Genomic DNA, 19,270 nt, shown 5'->3' with positions numbered 1-19,270 from the left:
CAACTTCATTATCTTGAGGTATGTTATGGGCTTCCATTCATAATGAATAATCACGTCATGAGAATAAAACTATTAATAATGAAGTGTATAGTATATGATGAAGAAATGTAGAAATGGAGTTGTTTCTTTATGCATTTGTTTAACTCCGGTGTTCACAGCATTCATTTGACTTGTGTTTCGATGATCACATGACATTTGAAATCAGTTAGAACAATGAAAACCACAGGAAGTGTCAAAATAAGCAAAGCATTCCTAGACTCGAAGCTGGACAGGGGAGCACCTGTTGTAATTTCATAGTGTCTGACAGTCCAAATGATGATGATAGGAGTAATGTGAGACGGGCAAGCTTGGACACCCTGCTCCTGCTTTCCCACATAAACCAGATGTCCAGGCGCTGATAATCTTTCAGGTTCAGGGTGAGGAACAGTCAGATCTCTCTCGATGACAAAAAAGAAGTGAGCCGTGCATTCATGTCGGACGCGCATTTGTTGCGGACTCACCTTTAAAAGCATGTGGCAACTTGGCGACAATCAGAGATGTAGAATTTAACAGACACAGACAAACGAGAAAGCGTTGGACCTCAGATTTGTAGTTTTTACGCGGAACATGCTGTCCAAACAGCCAAGTCAAGAGAAGCTTGAATCCATCTCTAGAGTTCAAGATAATGTCACGCTACCATTGAGTGTTGTGTTCCGATCACAAGTGCTCCACAGAATCGAGTTTCAGCTGGCAGTTTAATGTACTCCAAAGGTGTGCTTAGAAAATATATTATCAGAGATGGACTATCATTGGGAAAATGTTTCACCGGTAGCACCTCAGCAGGGAAATAATTTGGTCTGGCATTTTTATTTCTTACGCCTGATTTGACTGACTGCCCGTTTCTAACCCGATCCCTTTAACTGGTTGAAACATAAGAGGAACTTTGACATTTAGGATCACATTCCCTAAAAATAGACGGGTTGTTAAGAGTTCTCCGGCTGCACAGCGTCTTAGGCTGAACGGAGACGTGACATGAGTGAATGGCTCAGAGCTTTCCTCCCTTACAACCAAAGAAATAGCCATTACTTTGAATATATAATATCCAGCAATGCAGTTTTGGTGTATTATCTATGTTTTAAAAATACCTGTAGTCATTATTTCATTACGACACGATTATGCAGAACTCCACAAATGCGGGCCAGGGTTGTAAAATGGGGGGCCACCCCCTCTTTCCGGCCCTCTAGCTCGGAAAACACGCCCATCTTAGAAACTTGGCCTCCATTTTGATCTTAACTCAAGATTACAGTGTCATGAATGAATCTTGTACTATTTCAAGGCGCCCAGCACTTTGCGTCTGGGGGAAAAAAAAATGGTGCTGTGGAGTTTTAGAGAGGGTTGTATCAAAACATCACAGATCTGAAACTAAGAGCATGCTATAGGTCCTGTAGCAGAGAACGGGCCAGGAACCAGTACAGCTGCTTATCAGTAGGAGAAGATGGTCATGGATCGTCAGCACTCTAGGAAAGCTGGACAATACCATCAAACAGGCACTGAGTCCATCAGAAAAGCTTAGTCTTGGGGGCGCCGTTTAGCTAAGTTGGTAGCTCAGCGTCCCATGTACAGAGGCTTTGTCCTCGCTTCAGCAGACCTGGGTTCGACTCCCAGCGTGGGTCCCTTTGCTGCGCGTCACTCCCCCTCTCTCTCTCTCCCTGTTTCCTGTCCAAGTCTTCAACTGTCCTGTCAATAAAGCCAAAAGGCCAAAAAAATACTAAAAAAAAAAAAAAAAAAAAAAAAGAAAAGCTTAGTCTTGGAAGACTGAGGTATATATGGAAGAGAGAGTTGAAGCAGAGGATCACACCTAGACTGACGACGATGGCCCAAAAACACATATAGAAACAGGCAATTGATGGATTCTGCTCAGACTCAGAGTGAAACAGCAATGATGATGATACTAATTTGATTCCCTTTTAGAGCAAAGGTGCTTTCGCCAGTTATTCCCGTAAGAGATCCATACTGCCTGGTGATTCTGGGCTGCTTATTTTTAAGATCAAGACAACAGGAGCGTGCCTATGTTCCCACCATTTCTACGATTTTTTTCTAAATCAGGCCCTAACCCTAAGCCTAAGCCTTTTCGATCAGCATTTTATTTTTTCTTGTAATGATTGTGATTGTGATGATTTCTGCTGCTGCTGAAAGAAAACGACTCATTCATTCATTCATTCATTTGCTATAAATTGCTTCCAGAAAATGTTGTGGGAGGAAAGGGCTTAAATTGAAGGGGAATGTAGCAACACAAGACCTAATTTTGAAAATGTCCTGGAAATGTGGGACCATTGGGCTGTGGGAACATAGGGATGACTCCGAGAACCAGTTACTTTCAATGATGATCAGCCTCAGCTGTGCACTGTGTTTCGTGCACATTTTAGCATGCTAACACGCTAAACTATGATGGTTACGATGGCAAATATTGTCCCTACACCAGAATGGTACAGTTGTCTTTGAAAGCATGTTTGCATGCTGACATTGCACCACTTAGCCTCTACGTGTAGCTTCACAGAGCTCCTAGCTGGATGACAGTGAGACAGCAAAAACCTCTCTAAAGTTGGTTTTTGAGGTTTAACCGAATTACATGTGCAGAATTCCTTCAAATCTTTGCTGAAAAAAACAGCAATTTGACTGTTTTTTAAAGATCTTTCCCTTTCTCATATCAAAGGACACAGAAAGGAAGCAAAAGGGAGCTCGGGGTGTTTTGTCGGCAAGTACAATCAAAAACCACCTGGACACCTTTGTGAAAGCTACTGAGGAGCAAGGTTCACGTTTCTGATTCAAACATTTTCATACCTTTCAAAATCATTAAACGCCACCGCCTGTTGCATTTGCAGTGTGCGCTGCAAGTGCACGGCAACTTGTGCAGCTATCAGGGTGTTATATAATACGTGTCCCCTCATGCACACATACCCACATGCTCTTTGTCGACACACTTTGCTAGTCGGTGAGTCTTGTGTGCACTCATAGACAACTTAAAATAGACTTGGACACATATGAGTTCCCTGTTACGTCAAGGCGTATCCTGTGTGGGCACAGCAGGTTCTGGTTACACTCGAGGCCGGGGTAGCTTAATATTGCACGGACCAAGTTCTGGGCTCCACACTTCCCGACTACAGTGGTCCAGCGGCTGATCACCCTTTTTTCCTCAGGAAGCGTCTCACTGGAACAGCATCACCATGCCTAAAGTTGTAGTGCCAGGTGAGTATGGGCAGAACATGCTCTCTCTCTCTCTCTCTCTCTCTCTCTCTCTCGCCTATAGAAAGAGGGTTAAGATGGCTTTTTAAAGGTGTCATTTTTAAATCAACACATGACTGCAAAGATGAACTGAGGAAAGCCTTCATCAAGTGCTTCATCTTTTAATGCTTTTCCGTGGAGTACACGTGAAAAAAATGTAAAAAGCAAAACAAAACGTGGCCTTTCTGTCCACACGCCTCCCTCATGTCTGCTTATGAAGTCGTATGGAAAGAATGGATGCAAGAACTCTCAAAACTTTGCAAAAATTCCTTGAATGTGCTCACAGGGGTCACGCGCCGTACTGCGTTGAATATTAACACTGTTAGGGTAATAAATTCCCATGGGTTTGGTAGTACTACATCGTCGCTCTAATTGACGGTACTGACAGCTTTAATGACAGGTTCATGGGGGTTATATGAAGTCCATACTGACCGATATGCACAGCACAAGGTGTCCTCTTTTTCTCAGAATTGAACATTTTACCTTCATCTTTTCTTTACAATCTTTTGTTTGCACCAATTAATTCACTACTGTCATTTTTATATATCAGCTGAACAAAATCCAAATACCAATCTTGAGCTCTTGTAAGTTTTCTAGTTCATGTTAAGGAAACAAAGTGGACGTGTAGAATCTACGACTTAGTATTCATTCATTCAACATTTGTTTAAATCATGCAGGGCAGGCCAAGAGAACAAATAAAAAAAAAATGATAACAGATAAGAAGCAATATGACAGAATACCAATAAAACAGAAAATAAAAATGCTTGAAAATGATAAGAAACTGCCCGTAAACGATCGTGACAAAACACAAATAAAACTGAGGTGCATAAAAGACGAATGGCAGAAAACCATACAGGACAGCACGTAGTTAAAAAAAAACAGTTACATTCAAATGCTGACTAGTTTGACATCAAAGTCTTAAACTGGCGTATATGTATAACTGTGCGTTGGAAAATGTTCCAAGTGTATGGAGCACTGAAACTGAAAAAGGTTTTCCAAATTGTTGGGTTTACCCGGGGAACTCCGAGCATTATACAATCACTAGAGGGTGTTGAACAGTGACTCTGTCACCAGTCTAATAAAGGGCTATATCTGGTGACATGTCTCCCCTCGAGGCTTTAAAAAGAAACATAAACCAATGGCTGTCACATCTTACTGTTAAAGGTGCCCACCCAACTTTTTCATATAGAATACAATGATGAGTGGAATAACAGTCACCAGTATTGAATCTGTGGGCGGAGTGATAAACCGAGTCCAGTGGAGTGAGAGTGGAGACAGACGCATGTCTACAGATAACATCAGCATAATGCAGGACAGATAAAAAAAAAAGACAGCTTCAGTGATCTGTTTCCTGCAGAACATGGGGAAGGTAGTTCTGTTTCAGTATAAAACCAATTGTTTTGTCTTAGCTTGTTAACAAGTGTGTTCAAATGAAATTTAAATGTGATTTTCTGACAACAAGATACCCAAATATTGGTATTTAGAAACCCTTTCAATATGGCATAATGTATGAGCTGTGAAAATGTCAAAAGAGCAACCTTTGCTCATTTTGTACTTGCTGTATTATTACTACTATTTTAAATGCTGTAGTAATGGTTGCTAATTATAGGCCTGCCTCCCCCCAGGCACTGGGCAGCTGGCAAGTACGAAGTCATATTATGCCATCGAGAGTTTTTCAAAGGGTGAAAAATAGAAATGTGGTGGTCTGGACAGCTGCTTGTCCCAGTAGTTTGATTTCATGTCAAACAGGGTTAGGTGGTTGTAGCGATTTAGCAGGTATAGGTGGAGAATGTGTCTGAGACTGTTTACACTTGCTGCAACATTGTGATGTGACTGCTGAGATTTCACACCAGCGCTGTCATGCAGTCCAGGCAGGCAGGTTTTCTACGATCTGCCGGAGCAGGTGCTGCGAGCAGACAACCATCTTCGGTGATCAAATTCAGATGAGATATTAAAGGGACAGCTTGCCACAGAAAACAGTGCAAAACTGATTCAGTCAAAATGCTCACCCAAAAATGGCAAATTCAGTCATTATCTGCTCACCCCCCTGCTGATGAAGAGTCAGGGGAAGTCGCGTCATACGCAAAATGAAATGAAGCAGATGAGGACTGACAGAAAACGACAGAAAACAAAATGGCTCCCTACAGCTTGTTAGATGTAATCCAAGCCTCCGGAAGTCCAGGGATTCCAAAATTGATCTGAAAAATACTTTTTTAACGCCGTTTTAAAGCCAAACTCCTCACAATAATCGCCCCTAAGCTAAAAAGTGGGGTAAATGATGTCATTTCAGATCAGTTTGAGATCTCTTGGCTTCCGCAGACTTCAATTACACCAATAACGGAGCCTTTTTTGTTGTTGTTGTTTTTACATTTAGAAAAAAAATCCCCATCACTTAGTAGGTTAGGAGAAAGCTGCAGCACTGTTTTGCTGTAAAGCTCCAGAAGTGTTTTGTGGGGGTGATTATTTAATAATTCGAAGTCAGATGAGTCTTAAACTAAAGGGACAGTTTACCTGAGTCAAAAATAATTTTGGTTTCAATCATAGATTGCTACAATGAAGGTGAAAGGAGTTTGATTTGTGCTCCAGAATTTAAACTTTCCTTTGAAAAGACTTGAAACTCTCAGTAAATGTGTCCTGGAGAAACATCCACATAACTATAATAACGACTACTTTCTACTACAATGATCCCAAAACTAAGCAAATTCTGTGGACAGGATTTATTTAGTAGCTCACTAGCTTCCTTGGAACTGCTGCCTTTAAACATAACCACACTTGTTTTGTTTCCCTGTAACCTGGACCGTCCCACCCTGACTTGGACTTTTTGCTTACTCCACAGCGGGAGGAAGTAAGTATGGAGTTGAAAAACTTCTTCTGGGGAGTTTTCCTCCATGCATTTGAATGCAACATAGTGACATGGACCTTGGCGTTAAAGATCTACTTCCTATGGAACAAAGTGGAAGTGGACACTATTTATCAATGTGATGTTCACATTCAGTTTGGTTCTTTGGTTTATCGTAATATATCTGTATATGATGCTTCACTAACAGCATCATCGGCCAGAACTGAAAGGAAAGTGAGCATTTACATTAATAAATGACCTCTCAGAATAGTTCACTGACTATGGAAATGGGATGCTAGCACCCAAGACTTCCTTGACCGTCCGACTTGCTTGAACTTTCAAAGTAATGGCAGGGCTGAGGCGCCCGGGAGCTCAGCTGGTAAAGCCTGCATCCTATGTACGGAGGCTTTGTCCCCGCTGCAGCTGCATGTCCTGCCCCCCTCTCCCTCATCCTGTTTCCTGTCACCTCTCTGAGCTGACCCGTCAACACAGCCAAAAGCCAAAGCCAAAACAAAAATAATCTCGCCACAATGCAACCTAGGCTTTTTTTTTTTTTTTTTTGTGAATGTACCCGAGTCAACCCTTCGTGTAAAAGCATAATTACCACGAAAGTGGCACTTTTAAGATTTACCGTATTTTCGTTTTCGGGTCAAACTCATTTTCAATGGGAGTTCTACGGGCACTTTTTCGATAGCATCAAAACTGCTATTTTTAAAACACTAAGAAGGCTCGACACATTGTTTGTGTACACAGAGTTGACTAAAAAAATAGGTTTTGAACAACTCACTGTACCAATTGTTTTTCCGCTAGCCGCCATCCTGCCAGTAGAGAAGTGTCGATCTCCGAATGCGACGTAACCTGTAGGAGAGTTAAGGTGGACCGCTACTGTCTTCCGGCAACAACTATCCACACGATATCTCATGTGACTTTTCCGGCTTTTGATTTTAGTATTGTTTCTTATATGAGGCTCCTTTTTCAACTTCAAGGTCAATATTGTTTTTTGCTAACGACAAAACAACGAATTATCTGTGCATTTATATGGAACTGAGCTTTAGGAGCGTTCCACCTTAACTGTCCTCCATGTTACGTCACATTCTGAGATCGACACTTCTCAACTGGCAGGACGGCGGCGAGCGGAAGAAACATCTGCTAGCATGAGTTGTTCAAAAACGTTCTTTTCAGCAAACTCTGTGTACACAAACAATGTTCTCAATGTTCGTGTTCATGCGTAGAGACCCTGGTGATACTACGAGCAAATTTTTTATGTTGTGTCAAGCCTTGTTATCTTTTTGAAAATAGCGATTTTGATGCAATCGCTAATTTGCCCCAAGCACTCCCATTTAAAATGAGTTTGACCTGAAAACGAAAATACAGCCAATCTTAAAAGTGCCACTTTCATCGTAATTATGCTTTTACATCAAAGTTTGACTCGGGTACATTCACAAAAAAAGCCTAGGTTGCGTTTTGGCGAGATTTTCACTTTAATATAAATATAGAATATAAAGTTATGGCAGGGAATGCATCTTCACATGCATGGATCATCAGTAAAAACCGGCAGCAGAGCAGTAATGGAATCACATCACACAGACATCCTCCATATTTGATTAAAGACTTGGAGAACCGTGACGATGAAATCATCTCTGCATGTGTTATAACGACGCAGTCACCAAAATCTTCCATGAGCAATTCCATGAGCAACTTTTAATTTAACACTCATGTGTCCTCCCCATTGTTCATCCTCACACTGTATGTTACATGTTAATACAATTTATCCAATCACCATAACACACATGTACCCATCCAGTGTTTAATCTCAATCCTCAGCGTCTACCGTTGCATGTATTTCTAATCTACTTTCAATATTGTTAATAACTGTTAAATATGATGGATGATATGCAGGGACAGTCCCTGTTCCTTAATCGTTACGTATCCATAACTCCAGCAGTTGGTGCATTTTGTTTTTCGAACACTGTAAAACATCAAATGTGTGTGTCATCTTCATGTATAACACCTTTTTCTAACAAATGCTTTTCTAACCCTCTCTTTTTTGGTTTTCCTCCGGGTGGTGCTACTTTCTTGCTGGGCACAATCAGGTCATGAGAGTAAGTACAGAGGGTGCAAAGTAGAACCCAAGACCACTTCAGCCAAATGTGCCGTACGTGGTTGTCTAGAGTTGAACGCCTTGGCTCTCGTCTAGTATGTGCATGCAACCAGTAGAATTCCATCTAGAGAGTAGTTATCTGTGAGCAGGAATCATGTGACGCCGCTCATTCTCTGTGTTGTCGCTATGTTTCTGATGAAACCTCTGTCGAATTGCTGTTGTTCTGTAGCTTGGTTCGTAACTCAGGTCATCTTGGACCTTGACCCTCTTTTCCTGTCATTTCTTTTCAACATATTGAGGAAATCTGATCCGAATCATTTTGTTTTACGTCCCTATGGAACCACTGACATCTCGACTGATGGTAAATGTAAAATAAATTGTGAAGGATGATGCGAAAACTGGGTCTGGAGTTAAAAACACTTATCAAAAAAGGCTTTAGAACCTTGTATCCATGCATATGAGTCGAGCCAACTGTGTATGTCAGCGCCTTATCACTGTAATTCCTCTATATGCATGGGACCTTGTGTTTTCAGCCAGAAGTGGAGGTCACCGTTGCAGACTTGTTGTGACTGAGTCAGTCTTTGGTCATGTTTACAACGCATGTGCTGGAGTCTGTCAGGTTAGGTAAGGTATGTGCCTTTGTAATGTCATACATGTAGCCTAGATTAGCAGTCAAGAGGTTCTGTTTGTGGCTGGCCTCCTAGCCATAGTCTGTGTTGTTTAGTGCTGCATGATGGGGATGGGAGCAGAATGCCTTTAGGTTACTAACAGAACATACGCTTGATGCGACCGACAGAGACCGACGACAAGATGCGGGCCTTCGCGGAGAAAGTCTTTGCGTCTGAGACCAAAGACGAGAACGTCCGCGATGAGATCTCCATGTTTGATGTGGATGAGGACTGTCCCATCATGCACGAGGAGATGGCCCACCATCTGCACACTTCGGATAATGCTGAGAAACGGTGAGACCGGAGATTATTTGATTTAATTCATTTAATAACTTGCATGTTTCCTCGAAAACCCAAGGCAAAAATGACACTGTATAGCTGGTAATGCCTGGCCTTAACAACAAACAGAGAGATTTTGATCCTGGATGAGTCAATCACTTAACACAGCCTCTCCTTATCTCCACAGCAAGAAGCGGTCCCGCACCATCGCTGTGCCTGTGGCTTCGGTTGCTTCCAAGTCAGTTGCTGCCCCTGTAATGTCAGTGGAGGTGGAAACGCCCACCTACCTGGAGGTGCCCGACTTCCAGAGAGTGGCCATCATCGGAGACTACGCCTCTGGGGTACTGTTCACTTGTTTAATATTTGCCTTGATATTTTTAGAAAAAATAGCACCCACCATCTTAAATGTAGATAAAATAATCACATTAAGTAGCTTCAAACTGGTCCTAGTCAGTTGTAGATGTGGTGTTTATAGGCTAGAAAAAACGCCTGGTGCTTATACTGGTGGTTAAAATTGGGATAATAATTGTTTGGTAGCGATACAGAGCTACACTGCAAAAGATTTTTAGCTTGTTCTTCTTGAAAAAATAAGTTTCTTGAATTAACTTGAGTGAGTTTTTAAAGTCTTCTCATTATTTTTCCTCAACTATCTTTAATCATGGCTTGCTCTTTTTATCATTATTATCAGTGAGCGCAACCATGACTTAACCCAGTGGTTCCCAACCTTTTTTCCTTGAAGCCCCCTTGCCTGTGTCCAAGACAATCCAGGCCCCCCCAACCCCAACCCGCATACACTAAAAGAATAAAGTGATTAATTACAAACTTTTATTTGCAAAAATAATCATCAGTTGTAGGTTTTTGCTCTTATTCTCCTTGTCTTACAATGTATACAGCTACATTTCTTCCTTTTTTGTGTCATCAGGTGTATCACACACAGACACACACAGTTTAATTTTTGACCAGAATAGGCCTACCTCATAGCGGTGTTGGTGATAAATAGCTTAATGAATTTAAATGTGGACCAAAAATATGTTTCAATTTGGATCATACAGAGTTTTAATTATCTAGTTGGGTGTGTTACTGGGATTTTATAAATGTAATGTGCACAAATATAATTTTGGTAATCTCACAACCTCAGAGCAGACAAAGTTGTGCGCACCCCCTGCGATCTCGGGTGCCCCCCTAGGGGGGGCTCGGACCCCAGGTTGGGAACCACTGACTTAACCAACAATGCATAAACCCCAACAAACACATCTTTCATCATGTACTTTTGCTCAAACTTGAAAGAAAATGGTAGTCTGGAGACTTTGGTAAAATGCTAACATGCTCCTCAAGAAACTTAAGTTGGTTATTTAAAAAAAACCCTCAATAAACGCTTAACTTCAGTCCGTAATGCCCATCGTAACGCGTTACATGACATAACTGGGGTAATATATTACTGAAATATTATAAGTAATGCGTTATATTACTCCATATTAACCCTAACCGCCAAACGAAATATATTACTGTAACGTGTTACTTTTGTTACGTGTCACCCCCCAACTCTGATTGTAGCCCACATGCTCTATAAAGCATCGTTACTAACAAGCAGCAACATGTAGTCACAGAAGAGCGAGAGGGTCATAGAGACACACTGCTGCCTGTAGCATTCCTATAATATTTCTATGACCAATCAGTAGCGTCTGTGCTGCTGAAAATACACCCCCCGACCAGGCTGCGTCTGCAAAACAACATTTTAGGGGAGGCGTGACAACAGTTTCAGTTTTTACCGTGGTTAGGGGTCAGGGCTGTCCCCTAGCTGACTCCTTTAAAATGTAATAAAAGGCGAATATTTGAATTAGGTTCATTTTATCATGTTAGCTGATCACACAGAATTCAGGTTTGATGTTTTACAGTGTAGCAGCAGTAGTTGATGTTCCTACCATTGTATCACTGCATGTCACCAAACGTTCCTAAACTAGTCTTGGGTCAAGTTTACATGGGTGTGGGAGGTGTTGACTTTGAATTCCAATCCCCATATGTGTCAGTGGGTCAGCGGCCTTACAGCCTCCTGCCCACTAACAGGGGCCCCCCTGAGTGGAGCTCATCTGAGAGCAGGCCGTGGGGTTTAGGTTTCATGACTGTGGGTCGGACATTTTCAGGAAGCGAAACACTGTGGGGGGAGCTGATTGTTGTTCCTGTTTTAACGTTTGTTGAGATACATTTCAGGTATAGTGACTAGACAATGTGGCATATTGCATAACATGGCAGAGAGAAAATTGCCGGTCTAGTAATGCAGGAAAACACAGTTAAATATTGGCAATATTTTGAACAGAAAATGGTGACTTTAGCAGTTTACAGACAATTTTTTCAAAGTTCTTGGTTCAACCCAGTCTCCACCTCTTCCATCAACAAATGAAAACGTGCTTTTGTTATCACATTTATTATCTTTTTGAGTGGATAGTTGGTGGTTGATAAAGTTTTTAGAACTAACTGACTAACTAACTTAGCCACATGACTACAAGTTTCCATTGCTATTTTTGAATGTAACTATAAAATCTCTTATGTCTGCTTCTCAGGTGACCATGGATGACTTTGAGCTGTCCTGTAAGGGTCTGTACCGTGCCTTGACCATCAGGGAGAAGTACATGAGGCTGGCCTACCAGCGCTTCCCCCGCACGTCCTCCCAGTACCTGCGTGACATCGAGGGGGAGACCTTCAAACCTGAAGATCAGGTGCAGCCAGGTGAGGAGAAAAGAAGACGCCTCTCAACAGGGTGACCAAATAATGCTTGTGCAAAATGTTTTCAGTGCCCAAATGATTAACTTGTATGTTACCTCCATCCACAAGCCTTCACATCTCCTCCAAAGAATGGGGAAGACCCCTTTGATACCAAGGACCTGCCAAAGAATCTGGGATATGTTGCCCGCATGAAGGACGGTCTCATCTATGTGTACAACGACGCTGCAGCTGCTGACAAACATCAGCCCAAGGACCTGCCCTGCCCCGACTACGACACCTTCATCGACGACATGAACTTCCTCATCGCTCTCATTGCACAGGGCCCAACGTGAGTGCTTTGTATTTCAGAACTGCAATATCTCAGTTATGATTTCATCCAGCATCCAGTGTCTGTACAACCCAGGTCATGTCAGGAATGCATCACTTTCAATGACTTATTGACTTACCAATCATCTGATATTCAACATCTTTCTGGTTGTCAGAATAATGATGATGAAAAATACATCTTATACATTCGAAACTATGCAACTCTCTCGTTTTGCAGTAAGACCTACACTCACCGTCGTCTGAAGTTCCTCATGTCCAAGTTCAACGTGCATGAGATGCTGAATGAGATGGAGGAGATGAGGGAGCTGAAGATGAACCCCCACAGGGACTTTTACAACTGCAGGAAGGTAGCCATGCACAGAATTTAACGCAGACGTTGCCTCTAAATTTGCCTCAAAACATTAAAGGTGAACAAAAATTGCTCTAAATCCACTGTGCACCCGTACCTCTCCTCTTTCATTTGGAAGGGATATAACTAAAAATGCATATGCTATGGGTACAGGCCCCATGAAGACTGGATTTTAGATGGGCTGAAAATGTCAAATGAAGTGGAATCTTTGCACTCTTCCTACACCGACTGCACCTAAAATCTTTATATTGACTTTTAGATACATGGTATTATAGATCTTCACTATATAGTATATAATCAATAATATATGGCAAAAAAAACATGGTTATAAAAAGTCTGAATATTTCGAAAAACAGTATTTCCTACCTTGTTCTGTGATTTTCCCCACTTGCAGCTGCCATGCGTCTTACATGTGTCTCTGGCTCCCTCTTGTGATGAAGCGGTGCTATTACAACACCTACACCCACAACCCACTCTGATCCCCTCTCCTGTCATTCCAGGTGGACACCCACATCCACGCTGCCGCCTGCATGAACCAGAAGCACCTGCTGCGCTTCATCAAGAAGTCCTACCGCGTGGACTCTGAGCGTGTAGTGCACAAGCTGAAAGGGAAGGAGGTCACCATGAAGGAGCTCTTTGATTCCCTTAACCTGCACCCCTATGACCTCACTGTGGACTCCCTGGATGTGCACGCTGTATGTTACTCACTCAGTTCGTGCATACAGAATTATAGTGTACAAGCTATGAATGGAAATCAGTGAAGGACACATGAGAAAGTGCAACTTCTTTACCGTTCTCTGATCGAAGCAGGCACACACTTTAACAGTTTGCTTCTGGTAAGCACACTTAGAAGTTAAATATATGAGGTTTTGAACATTCATATAACAGCCAACACCAAACCTCTCTGTTCTTTGTTTTGATATCTGGGCCAGCTAAGCATGCATATAAGTGCATCCAGAGAAAGACAGTTGATTGTCTAGCAGGGAACGGATGGGATTGGAACGAGACTTGACAGTCAGTTATCTTTCTCCAGAATTGCTTATTGCACATTTAATAATTCATCTCAGATACCAACAAGTAGAGGGGGATTGCAGTTTTGGTCGCAATTTTTATAAAATCATAGGATTGTACACATATTTGTCGAGAATACTATAAACAACATAAAAAATGTAAGAAAATTAAGCATAAAAAAGATCGTCTTTGACATTTAATTTCCTTATAGTATACTCTATTTGGATAACTTGGACAACATTTACATTAGGAACAAATCAACACAGTCAGCCTTCTTCAATCTGAATCTCTTTCCCTGTCTCTCTGCTGTTTCTCTGAAGGGTAGACAAACCTTCCAGCGCTTTGACAAGTTCAACGCCAAATACAACCCCGTGGGAGCCAGTGAGCTGCGTGACCTGTACATGAAGACGGAGAACCACATCAATGGAGAGTACTTTGCCACCATCATCAAGGTCAGTTTCTGTGCGAATAAAGCAGAGAGAAGAGAAACATTGCAGTAAGACAATGGTAGAAAGTTAGTTTTTTTGTCCTGCTGACGCACAAAGAATAATAAACCAAAACTGCGACTGATCTGCCAAATGCTTCATGTATTTTATGACAAACTTCAGATGATCTAAGCCTTATCTGACCTTTGTGTAAACCAGGAAGTAGCCAGTGACCTGGAGGATGCCAAGTACCAGTACGCTGAGCCTCGTCTGTCCATCTACGGCTGCAACCCCAACGAGTGGACCAAACTGTCCGGCTGGTTCGTCAAGCACAGAGTCTACTCCCCAAACTTCAAGTGGATGATTCAGATTCCCAGGATCTAGTACGTTTTCACTGTTGATTCTTTCGCCCATGCAAATTTAACCCAACCACGATACAAATAGAGAACTATTTTTATCCCATTGTGGCTAAGTTATTGATATTTAAGAATAATCAGCCGTATTTTGCATCAAACACTGTACGCTTGAAAAAAAAGGCTCAGATGGCTACAATTCTTGAAAAAAAAAAAAATGAATGTATTGTCCTCTCTCTATCTCAGCGACATCTTCAGAGGCAGGGACTTTGTGCCACACTTTGGCAGGATGTTGGAGAACATCTTCCTCCCCGTGTTCCAGGCCACCATCGACCCACAGTCCAACCCAGAGCTCAGCATCTTCCTCAAGCATGTGAGTCAGAAACAGCCAATAAAAGCATAAGTGGGAGGATGATCGTAAAAGCTCAGACACAAATCATATCTCGGTTTATGGACTGTACGATAATGAGGGACTGTATGAAAATGACTGAGGTGGGAAGAGGGGCTGAGTCTCATATTTTGGCCGTCTCCAGCTTGATCAATATATGCTTTAGACCCCTCCCTTCCCTTAAAAAACCCGAAATGGCATCCAAAAATTTCTGAAAATAATATAACTGTGGCAAAATAAAGGGACAGTTCACGCCAAAATCAAAATGCACATTTTTCCTCTTACCTGTAAAGCTATTTATTTATCGTGACTGTTTAGGTGTGATTGTTTTTTTTCCCCCTATCACTATGCAGAAGGAAGCATGCATCCAGTCATGAAGGCTAACATGTTTAATTCTGGGTGTAGATCTGTGGATTATTGCTAGTAGCCAGGCCAAGATTTCGGGTATCAGACAATGCTGTCTAGTTTTCAAATGTATTCTTGCCATGTAATACCATATTTAAGAGAAGGCAGACATCTATATGGCCCATATCTCCAAAACTTGACAAGTCACACAAAATCGATCTACGTGGATAAATAGAACAACAGATCATAAGAAAAATATGGATTTTTGATTTTAGGATGAACTGTTTCTTTAAAGATCTCATTCAGGGTTAAATGAAAAAACATATTTACTTGAGTTGTAGTAGTGTTTACAAGGCAGAAGACACTGACATGGCCGGACATAAGCTGGTGGATAACAAATGAATAGACCTCAGTGAATGTTGATTTCCACATTAGTCATACGTATTGGAATGTTTTTACAGCCAACTTTGTCCAAGAGCTGAACAACCCCGTGGAACCTCTGCTCCTTGTCTAATCAAGCGTTTGCCTCCTGCTGTGTAGGTGACAGGCTTCGACAGTGTGGACGATGAGTCCAAGCACAGCGGTCACATGTTCTCCACTAAGAGCCCCAAACCAGAGGAGTGGGACATCGTCAAGAACCCCTCCTACACCTACTACATCTACTACATGTATGCCAACATCGCTGTGCTCAACCAGCTCCGCAAGTAAGTATCTCATTTTCCTACACTCAGTTTTGTCTTTTGAAGTATGCGTGATACGCAGGAATATCATTGTTTAATGTTTTCTTCCTGACAAGACATGTTTTTGTCATATCATAAATGACACGTTCCCCCCATTTGTTTATATCTCATCTTCTCTTCTCTAAATTCTCAGTGGCTGCATATTTTGGCAATAGGAGGACAATAAGTTCCTCTAACAATATGCGTCCTTTCCATAATATAATGCTTATTTATGTTCTGCTTTCCAGACAGAGGGGGATGAACACGTTCATGTTCAGGCCTCACTGCGGTGAGGCCGGTGCCGTAACCCATCTGCTGGCTGCCTTCATGACTGCTGATAACATCTCTCACGGCCTCAACCTCAAGAAGGTCGGTCCTCTGCCCGCACGGACACAGTTCAATTAAGCATTACTCATACATACATTAAGTGACACATGATCAAGCACCAATTTCTACGTGTCAACTTAGAAATTGGTGCTTGAGGGTTCAGGTTCAGGGCAATGGAACCATAAGGCCTCCATTGTCCCGATTAAGAAATAATCAGAGAGACCTGCACCTTTATGCTGTAGACATTAAAGTCAATTAACAAAGACTTTTTATTTTTCATGATGTAATCTCTTATCTGAAAGCACTAAAATAAATTCTGGATGTACACTACTATAGTGCTGAAACTATCTGATTAAAAACTATAAGGAATCCATTCTCAAAGAGCTCCTCGATCTAAGACATGATACTGTGTACCGATTGTAACCACTGTTTATCACTGGAATATTGCAAGAAACCATAACTTAACTAATGTTTTCTAAAAACAAAGAATAAAAAAAAAGGGTTTTGAAGCAGATATTTGAACTACTGTACAACTGATTTATGTCAGTCTCACATTTAAGCTGATTTTTTTTGAAGTAATCTTGCAGTTAATACTTGACTTATTGGCACTGAAGACTTTTCAAAATAAAATATTATCCATCCATCCATCCATTTTCATCCGCTTATCCGGGGCCGGGTCGCGGGGGCAGCTGCCTGAGCAGGGACACCCAGACTTCCCTCTCCCCGGATACCGCCTCCAGCTCTTCCGGGAGGACCCCAAGGCGTTCCCAGGCCAGCTGGGCGACATAGTCACACCAGCGTGTCCTGGGTCTTCCTCGGGGTCTCCTCCCGGAGGGACATGCCAGGAACACCTCCCGAGGGAGGCGTCCCGGGGGCGTCCGAAACAGATGCCCGAGCCACCTCAGCTGGCTCCTCTCGATGTGGAGGAGCAGCGGCTCTACTCTGAGCTCCTCCCGGGTGACAGAGCTCTTCACCCTATCTCTAAGGGAGCGCCCTGCCACCCTGCGGAGGAAACTCATTTCGGCCGCTTGTATCCGGGATCTTATTCTTTCGGTCATGACCCAAAGTTCATGGCCATAGGTGAGGGTCGGAACGTAGATTGACTGGTAAATCGAGAGCTTCGCCTTTCGGCTCAGCTCTCTCTTCACCACGACGGACCGATACAAAGACCGCATTACTGCGGCCGCTGCACCGATCCGTCTGTCAATCTCACGCTCCATCCTTCCCTCACTCGTGAACAAGACCCCAAGATACTTAAACTCCTCCACTTGAGGCAGGAACTCTCCTCCCACCTGGAGGGAGCAGGCCACCTTTTTCCGGTCGAGAACCATGGCCTCGGATTTGGAGGTGCTGATTCTCATCCCAGCCGCTTCGCACTCGGCTGCAAACCGCCCAAAATAAAATATTATCAAATGTAAAAATAAAAGAGAAGCCAAAATGCCAGGTTTTGACAAACAATGTCATGATTTCACTGAAACTGTTCTTATAGACTGATTGTATCCATCTCTCCTCCACCGCCAGAGTCCTGTGCTGCAGTACCTGTACTTCCTGACCCAGATCCCCATCGCCATGTCCCCACTCAGCAACAACAGCCTGTTCCTGGAGTACGCCAAGAACCCCCTGCTGGAGTTCCACAAGAAAGGCCTGGTGGTGTCTCTGTCCACCGACGACCCCATGCAGTTCCACTACACCAAGGTCTGAGCGCACAGAGAGAGGGCCTTTGATGATAATGTATACAATGGTGCATACTGTGCTGTGTATGAATACCACGACATTGTGTACGTCCACAAATGACGTCCACAAGTCTTTGTGTTCATATTGAACAGGCAACATCATATAGAGCCCACTCAGAAGTAGAGCACAATATGTATTGAATGCGAAGTGTCCAGAATTAACTGTTTAATAGCCTGGATTGCATGAACACGTACAAAACAAACCATTACTGATGGAAAATGATGCCCTTCACTGCTCGTGGTAAACATTATGCACTGTAGCTGCAGGTAGCGGTGTGTACAAGGTCTCTCATGAGCTGCTGTTACTCAAAGTGGAGTGATAAAAGGTGTAAATGTTGACCTTTATGTCCAAAGGAACCCCTGATGGAGGAGTACGCCATTGCAGCCCAGGTCTTCAAGCTCAGTACCTGCGACATGTGTGAGATCTCCAGGAACAGTGTGATTCAGAGCTCCCTGTCTGATGAGGTACTGAGTTTACGTTCTTTTAACACACGTAATAAGTAGCCTGTTAAGACTTTTCTTTTGTTTCATGTTAGCAAAATCTTTGCTGCAAAGCTGTAATTGTTGTGGACTTAAAGGCTTTCATGTGAAATCGTCAGAAACACACACAGATCATATCCTCACACAACACAGACGGCTCTTAAATCAGAGATTATACTCGCACCAAAACACGCTTGTTGTTTTCTCCTGTGTTCTAGGAGAAGGTCCACTTCCTGGGTCATGACTACCTGAAGGAGGGTCCAGAGGGCAACGACATCCGCAAGACCAACGTGGCCCAGATCCGTATGGCGTACCGCTTTGAGACCCTGTGCTATGAGCTCAACCTCATCAAGGAGGGCTTGAAGGCTGAGTAAACACTCGAGCTGACCTATACCTGGTCGAAACTCATCTGCATTGTGATGTAGAAAAGTTTCTACGTTCATTTTTCACAGTAACTCTTAAAAAAAAAGAATCTTAAAGAAACAGACCTTCTAACACATGTATGCTCTTTTCTATGGAGAGGAAACTTCATGATGATCACCTGCACGTCTTGTTCAGTTGACTTGTACATTACACTATGTGTATTCCGTATGGAGAGACATCCTGTGTCAGAATGAAAAGAAATAAAATGTGAAATAACAGGTGTCTTCTGTGTGCTAGTCCCATTGATGCGTTTCATGATTGAACAAGCATTACAACATTGCAACATTATTTACTTGGCTGCAGGATCTTGTCTAGTTGCCAGTATTGCTGCTGCCCTCAGGTGTTACTCGTCAAGTACAGATCTGAGATCTATAAACTGTGAATGAGACTTGGTATGCACTCTTACCTGTTTCTTTTACATCATCATGCACCTAAAGCAGTTTTCTGTTTCCTTTTTAAGTCAAGGTGCACAAACATTTAGCTGCATCAGCAAAATGAAGAGGGAAAATGTGTATCAGTCA

The 19,270-nt window shown here is 42.5% G+C and overlaps 1 protein-coding gene across 3 annotated transcripts; it reads left to right on the top strand.

The window, feature by feature from the left end:
• Positions 1–3,050: 3,050 nt before the first annotated feature.
• Positions 3,051–18,970, top strand: ampd1 (adenosine monophosphate deaminase 1 (isoform M)). Of its 3 annotated transcripts, XM_030422745.1 has the most exons (17): positions 3,085–3,225; positions 6,098–6,106; positions 8,194–8,202; positions 8,998–9,163; positions 9,336–9,489; positions 11,707–11,872; positions 11,978–12,197; positions 12,414–12,543; positions 13,046–13,240; positions 13,877–14,008; positions 14,201–14,364; positions 14,581–14,707; positions 15,608–15,771; positions 16,035–16,155; positions 17,635–17,808; positions 18,201–18,311; positions 18,545–18,970. In XM_030422745.1, exons 1-17 carry the CDS (start codon positions 3,204–3,206, stop codon positions 18,698–18,700), a joined length of 2,220 nt encoding a protein of 739 aa, XP_030278605.1. In that variant the 5' UTR covers positions 3,085–3,203; the 3' UTR covers positions 18,701–18,970. The 3 variants fall into 3 exon arrangements, with proteins under 3 accessions (XP_030278606.1, XP_030278605.1, XP_030278607.1); XM_030422746.1 differs by lacking the exon at positions 6,098–6,106 and having other exon boundaries at positions 3,051–3,225; XM_030422747.1 differs by lacking the exons at positions 6,098–6,106; positions 8,194–8,202 and having other exon boundaries at positions 3,097–3,225.
• The last annotated feature ends 300 nt before the right edge of the window (positions 18,971–19,270 follow it).

Source organism: Sparus aurata, chromosome 7 (genome assembly GCF_900880675.1).
Source record: "Sparus aurata chromosome 7, fSpaAur1.1, whole genome shotgun sequence".
Taxonomy (NCBI): domain Eukaryota; kingdom Metazoa; phylum Chordata; class Actinopteri; order Spariformes; family Sparidae; genus Sparus; species Sparus aurata.
This window is presented reverse-complemented; position numbering and strand designations above follow the sequence as displayed.